This window comes from Rutilus rutilus (genome assembly GCF_951802725.1).
Source record: "Rutilus rutilus genome assembly, chromosome: 1".
Classification (NCBI taxonomy): Eukaryota; Metazoa; Chordata; class Actinopteri; order Cypriniformes; family Leuciscidae; genus Rutilus; species Rutilus rutilus.
The window spans coordinates 10,493,082-10,504,050 of NC_140209.1; the positions used below are offsets into that span (position 1 = coordinate 10,493,082).

The 10,969-nt window shown below is 39.7% G+C and overlaps 1 protein-coding gene across 2 annotated transcripts; it reads right to left on the reverse strand.

The window, feature by feature from the left end:
* Positions 1 to 63: 63 nt before the first annotated feature.
* Positions 64 to 10,117, reverse strand: LOC311287314 (uncharacterized protein). 2 transcript variants are annotated; one of them, XR_014626723.1, is made up of 10 exons: positions 9,819 to 10,117; positions 8,487 to 8,819; positions 8,064 to 8,372; positions 5,522 to 5,650; positions 4,938 to 5,249; positions 2,852 to 3,163; positions 2,414 to 2,728; positions 1,936 to 2,247; positions 1,054 to 1,574; positions 65 to 923 (listed from the first exon to the last, which is right to left on the reverse strand). XR_014626723.1 is itself a non-coding variant. In XM_084404050.1 (9 exons), the coding sequence occupies exons 1-9, from the start codon at positions 9,862 to 9,864 to the stop codon at positions 1,468 to 1,470; spliced, it is 2,175 nt and encodes a 724-aa protein (XP_084260176.1). In that variant the 5' UTR covers positions 9,865 to 10,117; the 3' UTR covers positions 64 to 1,467. The 2 variants fall into 2 exon arrangements, 1 of the variants encoding a protein (XP_084260176.1); XM_084404050.1 differs by having other exon boundaries at positions 64 to 1,574.
* Between the last annotated feature and the right edge of the window lie 852 nt (positions 10,118 to 10,969).

Consider the following 10,969-nt stretch of genomic DNA (forward strand, 5'->3'; position numbering starts at 1 on the left):
AAATGCGTCATATTAGCTTATCAAAGCTAGTTGTCAATAAAGCCACAAACACATCAATTCATCAACAAACCTCAATTTTATTTTTCAGGACCCATATTTTCGACAATTACGTTGAGAAAAAAGTTTTAAATATTTAGCAAAAACATGAGACACTTTAAACAAAACTGAATAAACACAATGAATAAAAATGAAACTTTACACTAATTAAAACCAAATTCAAGAATGAATATACTTGTAAAGGGCACTGCAAGGACAGGACAGTGATTACTGTGCTACATCCCAATCAGACACACACTCTAATAGTCCCATTAGGGGCATACCATATTTATCCAGTTAATTAACTGTCCTTCAGAATCTGACGAATATACTTCCATGTCTCCCTGAAGACAAAATAAGTACAATTTACCCTTATCATTGTTTTAAAAAAGTTGACACACCTTGGTTCTTAATGCATCATGTTTCCTTCTTGAGCATCAGTGAATGTTTTCACAGTTTGTATTAGTTGTGTCTGAGTCCCTCAGTTGTCCTCGGTGTGAATAGATAGATCTCAACATCATACAGTCACTTTTGGAAAGGGTTCAAATATGCAAAATATGCTGGAAAGCCAACAAATGTGCAGGACCTGGAGGATTTTTCTAACGGACATTAGACAGTGGTGAACATGTGACCAGCGTCAGCCAATAGTGGGGCTGCGTTCTGACGTAGAACCCGGGAGCGCTGCACTGTTTACTACATCAACAGTGTAGGAGAATGACATGGAAGAGAAGAGATTTCCTGTTGTATATATGTGTTTTGGCAATAAAAGCGTCATGAAAATACTGGAAAATCTAGCCTACCACATTGAGGAGAGTGTTCAAGTACCTGACACACAGTTTGCCTTTAGAGACACATAAACATGTTCTGACCTCAAGGTTAAAGGAGAACTCCGGTCAATTTTAACATTGAGCTCATTTTTTTGTACTTTTGGAGTGCTGTCAGTACAGAGAACAACGACAAAAATCGGTGTTGCCTACACCGTGTTATCCTCGTTTTAAAATTTGCACGGTTAAACACATGGCTGCCAATAGAGGGCGATAGGATACCATCCTCCCTGAGCCACACACACACAAAACAATAATAAATGATACCTTATTACATGCTTTAACAGTCGAATTGCCATTGTTTTTTTTTTAGCTAAGAACGGTTATATCACCTGTCAAATGGCTATTTAACAATTACATTAAGTCCTTCACTGCTGGCGGTGTGCTTTTAAGTTTGTTACGCCACCCCCAAACAGTCTTAGCACCAGCCGCCACTAGTTAAACGTGCAAATTAACCTGCTTTTCAAGTCTTCACATACATCAGGTGAGGAATACTGGTGTAATAACTACAAATCAAAATTACCTTTTACTCATTTTACAGCTCATCAGCACCAAACATTTAGTGTCTGTTTTAAAGATTAAAGATTATGGGGATAAGATTAAAATGTCAAACACCACTGCCGCTGTTCATTGGAAGCAAGCGTATCTCCTCTGGGTTTTCTCTCTGATGGGATCCCTCAGCATCTTCTCTGTTTATCTCTCTCCCTCTGTTCCCTGTAAGTAAACAGAAATAATCACAGATGGTGAAAATACAGTAATGACTGTTTCTATAAATCTGCAAAACACTGATCTGAAGAATGTAAAAAAACAGACACATTTAAGTAAAATATAAGTCTTTTTTTTTTTAAATATAGGCTGTTTATGTTTTCTTTTTAATACTGGGGCATGGATGTAGGACTTCTAACTTTAAACTGGATCATATTTTATTTGATAATTTTTAATAAACATTACTAGCAGTTTAATACTTGCATATTTTATATTTAATAACAGGAAAGCTGTGTGCTTTTTACATCATCTTCACAGAAATCTGATCTAAATAAGATCATTATAATAATCAATAACTTGTGCTACTCACCTCGGTCAGTAACTTTGAATCGCTTGTATTTGGTCTCTCTGCTGCTAATGATCTTGAGTTTATAAAGTCCATAGTCAGTGTTTGTGATGTTTTTGATGGTGAGAGATCCAGTCTGACGGTCCAGCTCCAGTCTGTCTCTGAATCTGCCACTAACACCATCATATGTTGACATTTTATTGTTCTCCATATCAGCTTTAGCTATAAGATTGTCTTCGGGGCCAAACATCCACAGTATCAGAGCATCTCTCTGTAGTTCACGAACATCAGTGTTTAGATTGGCACAATCTCCCTCCATCACTGGCACTTTGATATCTTCATTTCACAGCACCATATAGAAGAGAAATGTGCTCATAAGATCAAGTGAAACACATTCAGATAATCCTTTGAGGGTTAGTCCATTTCAGAGCATCTATAAATTGTAGTTTTTTAGATCTAAAAAAACTGATTATTATTATGTTAAAAGACATGAGATACTCACCGTCTACAATAATCATGAATCTCTTGTCTCTTTTCTCTGTGCGGCTGCTGCTGATCTGGAGTTTATAAACATCAGAATGTGCAATGCTGATGTTCCAGATGGTCAGAGATCCGGTCTGAGGATCCAGCTGAAGTCTGTCTTTGAATCTCAAATCATTGCCATGATACACTGAGATCTTACTAGTGGCTCTGTTGATTTCAGCAATGCAGGTTTCATTATCTCCATGTGTCCACAGTATCTTACTGTCTTCCTCTAGTTCACGAATATCAGTGTTTAGAGTGACAGATTCTCCCGCTGTCACTTTTAGTGTATCCACTTCATGTCACGCCAAAACATGCAACAGAAAAATATAGAAAAATATGATCATAAGAGCATGCAGGTTCACTGAATACTGAATATAAGGGGTATCATCATTTCATTAAAACTCAAGCTACTCACACCATACTGTAACTCTAAACTTCTTATACCAGACATTATTTATGCTGCTGATTTGAAGGTGATAAACTCCAGAGTCTGTGCTTTTGGTGTTTGTGATCCTGAGAGATCCAGTCCGATCATCCATCTCCAGTCTGCCTTCGAATCTCCCGTCATCAACATCATTATATGAGACCTGATTGGTGTATCCATCTCTTTTAGCTATAACGGTGTCTTCAGATCCAAACCTCCAGAGCACCTGATCATCCCTCTGTAGTTCACTAACACCAGTGTCTAGAGAGACGTTTTCTCCCTCTGATAATCGTAATGAGTCCACTGCATGAGCAACCAAAACATGAAGAATAAGTAGAACATAAAAAGAGTGAGGTGGTGAAAATGAAACTAAGTTAATAATTGATGATCTTTACAAAGATCCAGCACTGCATATTGTCTGACACACCCATTTCAGGTCTTGGAATCTCTACTATTGAGCTGATGAGCTGAATCAGGTGTGTTTGATTGAAACAAAATGTGTGCTGAGGGCTCCAGAAATATGGTTGGGAACCACTGATTTATGACACTACGTTTCCCCACTTGGTGCTGTAAAGAGACGACCCAACAGCTGTGAAGAGACAACCCAACACCTGTGAAGAGACGACTCAACACCTGATAAGAGATGACCCAACACCTGTGAAGAGACGACCCAACACCTGTGAAGAGACGACCCAACACCTGTGAAGAGACGACCCAACACCTGTGAAGAAATGACCTAACACCTGTTAAGGGACGACTCAACACCTGTGAAGAGACGACTCAACACCTGATAAGAGACGACCCATCACCTGTGAAGAGACGACCCAACACTTGATAAGAGACGACCCAACACCTGTGAAGAGACGACCCATCACCTGTGAAGAGACGACCCATCACCTGTGAAGAGACAACCCAACACCTATGAGGAGACGACCCAACACCTGTGAAGAGACGACCCAACACCTGTGAAGAGACGACCCAACACCTGTGAAGAGACGACCCAACACCTGTGAAGAAACGACCTAACACCTGTTAAAGGACGACTCAACACCTGTGAAGACGACCCATCACCTGTGAAGAGACGACCCAACACTTGTGAAGAGTCGACCCAACACCTGTGAAGAGACAACCCAACACCTATGAGGAGACGACCCAACAACTGTGAAGAGACGACTCAACACCTGTGAGGAGACGACCCAACACCTGTGAAGAGACAACCCAACACATGAGAAGAGACGACCCAACACCTGTGAAAAGATGCCCCAAAATCTCTGAAGAGACGACCTCAGGGTATATGCAGGAATCTTGAAGTTAATTTTAATACCTTTTCAAGCCTTTTCAAGACCTTCTCAATATTTTTTAATACCTCACCGCCACTTCAAGCTGTAACCATTTACATCAGTGATACTTTTAACTTAACAGTTTTAGTTTGTGATAAAGACTATACGCACTACGTAATACGTAATACGTACTGGGACCGCCAGAGCGTACATTGATTGTGCTTTTGAACTTCCGCCCGCCTGCCCGCTCTGGTGCTCTCAGAGGCAATTTACGAACGCACCCACAATAGCCTAGTTTTTTTATGTACCGGTTCGTTTTTTTTATAAAAATGACTAAATTCACACACTTTTACGATGTTTTTGGGACTCAAACTGTTGGACAGCTAATTCAGAAAAAATACTTTCAAAATTTAAGACTTTATAAAGCCGTGATAAGACTTTTTAATAGTTTTTAAGGGTCTTAATTTTCCCAAAATTGATTTATCACCTTTTAATACTTTTCAAGACCCCGCGGATACCCTGGACCTAACACCTGTGAAGAGATGACCCAACACTTGTGAAGAGACCACCCAACACCTGTTAAGGGCCGACTCAACACCCGTGAGGAGACGACCCAAACATCCTGTTTCTCCTCGAAATCACATTAGTAAAAATGTGCTGTGAACACAGTATCCTGACTTTAAAAATAAATCTAACACACCTTCAGTGATTGGCCCCTAATAACCTGCACTAAAAGCAAGAAAGCTAGAGTAGCATCACTTATGATATTGTTTCTATTGAAAGATTGAGCTACTCACCATAGATCATAACCCTGAATCTTTTGGATTTGGTCTCTCTGGTGCTGAAGAGCTTCAGCTGATAATCTCCTGACTGTGTGATTTTGACGTCTCTGATGGTGAGATCTCCATTCTCACTGTTCAGATGCAGTCGGTCTCTGAATCTCTCGTCATCGCCAGGTGAGGTCTCGTTGGTCCTTACAGAAATTTCAGCAATGATAGAGCCTTGAGGTCCAAACCTCCAGAGTATTTTATCATATTTCTGTAGTTCGGTTATGCCAGTGTGTAGAGTGACAGAATCTCCCTCTGTCACTTCTTTTGTCTTCATTACATCTGTTCATCGCACCCAGAGAATAAAAAGCTTATTTCTCAGAAATTAAACAGATACAACTGCCAGTAAAATCAGTAACAAGACACACATTTAAGGATATTTGACTAATAAACTTCAAGTAATTTGTAGTTTAATAGCTTGTAATTGCCCAGTTTTAATCTCTCAGAATAGCACACAGTAACAGTTTCTCACTCTTATGGTGCTAAATGATCTCCTTTAAACCTTTAAAGTACTTAAGTAGATCATGTAGGAAACTTGACTCTGTAATACTTACGCTTTAGTTTCGAGTACTTGCGGCGATAGTAACACACACCAGCGGTTACAGCTACAGCCACAACTAGCAGCACACACAAACAAATCAGTGTGGCTAAAGCTCCTGGAGACAGACCTGGCTCAGGAACCGCTAGAGAGAGACAGTCATTAGTGTAAATTTGACCTGAAAGTCTGACCGTACATGTATATGAGTTAAATAAGTAAGGGATAATCCATGGCTAGATTTGCATTAAATGTTTTTAATGAAGGATGTGGAGTCAAAGAACCGCCCGACCCGAAGCGGAGTGTCTTTAAATGGTTCATTAATTTTTTTAAATGAAGTGAGGTAGACTTGAGCTAAAACAGCAGGGTTTCATGACACTTCAAAGTTGGTTGTTTTCCTTTATAATGTATTAATCGTTAGCATGACACTAATTCAAATATGATCAGATATTATTTTGGTGGTCGTGCAGATTTCTTTTTTTTTTTTTTTTCTGTAAATATAATCTGTATTACAGCAGTTTGATGTGAAACAACCAAACACTGACTATCCAAAGAGCAATATTAGATGTCTTTTAAAGCAGCACTAGGTAACTTTTCAACCTTCATAATATATTTCCAAGACTCTTGTGATGGTACATCGACTTACAATAGGTTGAATGACACGTCTGCCATAGCCTGACGGGGTCTGTATCGTTTTTAATCGTACTTTTAAACTTCGGGGTTCGGGTAGTAACACCCGCGCACAAAAAGAACTACAAAATTCGACTGCTTTACGGCATAGGCTACCTCACTTCCCCCAACACGTCCTCACATGCTGTTGAACTTGTAAGTATATTGCTTATATTGTATATCACTCGGACAAGCACCTGGCGTTCTTGTTGATGGATTAGTAGACATCTTCGGAGGCTAAGTTAGCTGTGCTTGTTCGATGTCCGACGATTTGTAACGCGTTGTGTTTATTCCCCAATCGAACTCGTGTAAATGTCTGTCACACGTTCTACCGTCCACAGCATTACTTGATAGACAAAAATAGGACAAGAATGAGCATCAAATAGAAACAACTAGCTTACGGGGTGTTCGAGGCACACATACAATACAGACTGCCGACAGTTAAACAGGGCGCGCGTGTAACGGAGACCAGCTAGTAGTTGCTGTGCGAGTAAACCTCACTCCTCTGATCTCAATAGGCGCTCTGGCGACAGACGCTAGAGGCTGCAGTCTTTAGCCTCCTTGTTAGAGCGCCTGACTCTCATGCCGGAGACCCGGGTTCGAGACCCGCACGGAGCGGGGTGTGAAGGACCCGGGTGAGAGGGGTTACACGCGCAGCTCTTAAAGGGGCCACACCTTATTTCCACTCGTTACAGCTTCCATCCATAGACAGTATATAAACTGGACACAGCGACCCCATTGGATTCAACAGAGGAAAGTGAAGTCAATTAGAAGCACTAACTTCCTGATGGTCGAGTGTACTGTGCAGACTCACACTGAGCTTGACGACGTAGATGTGACGTGAGCAACCCGTCTGTCTTCTAGTAGCTGTGCCAAGAGAAATCTGAATCATTCCCTTCCGAAACTTGCAGAGACGGAGAGTGTGAGTAGGAGGTGTTCATGAGCTAGGAGCAGGAGAAACTTTTGCTAAGTATTCTGATTAATTACTTTGCCATTTTGCCTCCACGTCCCCCCGATTGCCCGCGAGCTTCTCCTCCTGTCCATACGGTAATCTCTCTACTGTGCGACAGAGAGTCGCAGGTTATGACGCAATCGTTAGCCTATTTTTACAAAAACTGCTTCTACGGGGCCATAACGTAAGATACAAGGTAATGGAGCCTTTTATACATTTTCGTGTTTCTTTAGAAATAAATAATGGACAAATGGAGTCTTTAAACGCCTCAGATGTAAAGTTATTCGCTGTCAAAGTGACGCCAAAATGAATGGGAGTCAATGGGATGTTAACAGCAGGTGATGGTCTGATAGCCAATGGCGGTGCCCGGGGAAGCTTCAACATAATATGAAACGCTGCCCCCCTGCTTCCATCCTACTGAACAGGGACCGGTATACAGGGGGGAGGGGATCAGGCCGTGAGTGAAGAGACTGCTCTGCGTGAGTGGTATTTACGACAGTAACGTTAAATACAAGTAGTCCACATGCAACTCTAGGGGTCGTTGTTTGACCAAAACGGAATTCTTACCTAGTGGGGCTTTAAATTCAAAATTTCTTGCTGGTTATTGACAGAATTACACTAGATTACACTATTTTAGTGTTTATGACGGTGATGAATTGATATTGTTTATTGACTTCATATTTTCCCTGCTGGAAGTCATTAAAATTGTGAAGATTAAATGCCTAAAAGTTTAACATTGTAATGCAAATCCTGACAACAGTTTAAGGTATTTCCCACCCAAATATATATATAAATATGTTTTTTTGTTGTTATAAAAATGTTTTTCACACATGTTCTATAATAACATTACCATAGAATTTGAACAAATCAATGTTATTATTAATTACAAAGCATAACAAATTGCAATGTAAGAAGGATCATTAAAATGTGCTCTACTCACTGACAATAACGTTGAATCTCTTGTAGAAGGTATCTTTAGTGTTGGTGATCTGTAGTTGATAAACTCCTGTATCTGTGGTTCTGGTGTTTGTGATGGTCAGAGATCCAGTCTTACCATCCAGTCTGAATCTCTCATCATCACTGTATGAGATCTTATGGATCGTAGTGTTGATTTCAGCAATGAAAGTGTCTGGGCTCAACGGTCCAAACATCCACAGAATCACATCATATTTCTGTTTTTCATTAACGCCAGTGTGTAGAGTGACGGATTCTCCCTCTTCACTGTTTGTTATCCCAGCAAAAAACACATCTGGAGAACAAACAGGAGTAGTTTTTTAAGATTTCACCGCTTGATCACTGAAAGTTGATCACTGTAATTGTTTTGTACACAGATCTATGAAATGCTCAGACTTGCTCTACTCACCGTGGACGGTCACACTGAACGTCTTGTATGAGGTCTCAGTGCTGATGATCTTTAGCTGATAATCTCCAGAGTGTTTGGTCCTGACGTCACTGATGCTGAGAGATCCAGTCTGATTGTCCAGCTGAAGTCTGTCTTCGAATCTCCCATCATCGTCATCATAAAACGAACACGTCTGGCTTTTTCCATTGAGTTTAGCGATAATAGCGCTTTGAGCTCCATACATCCACATCATCAGATCAACCTTGTGTATTTCAGTGAGGTTAGTGTGTAAAGTAATAGAATCTCCCTCCAAGACGGACACTTTCTTTGCTCCAGCTGCCTCACCAGACACACCTGCGAACAAGAGCAGAAGAGAATGTCTTACAGTCACAACACTATCTGTAAAGTGCTCATAGGTGTACGTCATATATTTTGCATGATCCCATACAGTGAAATAGGAGTGAGCAGGGCACAAACTAAAGCGGGGCATTGTCACACTGCGTTACAATGAGCCACTATTATAACTATTCTATTCTATTCTATTGATTAACCATGAGCAAAAGGTGAATAAAGACTGAGAGTCAATGTTCAGAAAGTATTAATTATTATTATTTTTTAACTATGCTGTATAGCTGTATTTTTGTGGTGTTTGTTGTCAAACTCAAAAATTATTTATTTTTAATTCTTAAAAAATGCCATTATTTATATCAAAAAGTTGATTGTATTTTATTGACAGACTGATTTAGTTTGTCTTGTATTTTTATTTTTATTTATTATATCAGATAGCATATTATATCTGTCATATGGTCATGTTATAATGCACTCCACCTATGGGGCATGTTGTCACAGTTCACTTACATTCAGAGTAAGAGTAAATCAAGAATAAAGTAGGCTATACAGTGACGAAACCACATATTTGTACCAGACACGTGGGAAATAAATCCGAACCCTAAGTGAATTTACACAAACTGAGAAAGTCCAAAAGTGATAGGTTGTGCCCCGCTCTCTCCTAATATTTACATATGATTTGACAGTTTACTTGAATAAATACCTAAAATCTAAAATGTGTGCATCATAGGCTACCTGACACTTACATGAACACTTTACAGTTGGTTTTACGACTGTAAGTCATTCTTTCCAAATGCTAATGAAGTTAGAGACGTGTAGCTCAATATCTAACTTTAGAGACGCTCCCTAACTTTGCGAATACCGAAAGTCAAACGTCAATCAAACTTGATGCCAGTTAATCTCTAAAAGCGGTTTTCTGTGTTGATTAATGTGGTTTACAGCTTCACAGAATGGCCAGTTCGTCAGATTGTGGGACACTGGAGAAAGATTATGTATGCTACTCACCGTACAAAAATACCAGGAACACCGGGAGGAAAACAATGTTCTTCATTTCTGTGGAGCTCCGTGATCCCTGATCTGGCGGTGGGGGAATCTTTGATATAAAACCGAGCCGCAGACTTTTACTCGCTGTTCTTGATTAACGCATAGAACCTAAGGAATCCGTCGTGCAGAACACAAATACGAAAGGAAGATTTCGTAGTTTTAATGACGGTTCTTCTTTTGTTCACACCCATTGATCACAACAGGATTTTCCGCGTTCCGCACATCAGTGTCCGGACGGCTTAAAGTTCATATGTGTGAATGTGTCAAAGTTCATTGTGAATGTGTCCTGCGTTTCACGTTATGGGAAGTGCTTTCGGTTTGAGGAAGTTATACTCAGAAAGACTGTGGAACAGATCATTTCAAACCATAAAGCTGCACAAATACTCTGTTAGTTTGACTGAATTATGTACATTTTTCCTTCATGTTCTGTTGCAAGATATCTAATATTGGTGTGTAATGGTATAACAAGAATATCTATCTAAGAGGAATATCATAACTCTTTGAACATTTAATAGAAATTTAACATTACTCACAAAAAAAAAAAAAAAAAAAAAAAAAAATGCAGTTCAGAACATCAACAAATTAAAATGTTAATTAAAACTATATGAAAAATAATTTTCACTCACGGCATACATTTTTATGAATATGGCATTTATGAAACAAATAAAGTCCAAGGGCCTGTACCATGAAGGTAGCTGAACAAACTCGGGGTTACAGGATTGGTTTTGAGTTGACAAATCCAAACCGTTGCGATCAGGCTTTATTGGTACCATGATGCAGCTCATCAACTTTCTCTGTCAACTCAGGCTTTGATCTTTAAGCTATGATTACTCCACGCGCGCGTGCACATAAAAGAGTGACGTCGACACTGAACAGCCAATCGCGGGTAGTAGAGCGAGAGCGTTATATTTTTCCGCGGAGGAGCAAGAGATAATTATTCAGAATTACGATGAATTTAAATATGTATTTCAAGCTCGAAACAATACGGTCTCTGTGCCAAAGCAAGAGAAGACTGTTGGAGAAAGATTGCTGATTGTTAATGTGTAAGTTAAACAAATACGTTCTATATTTATGTAAAATTATGTATGTGTAGCCTATACATGTAATAGCCT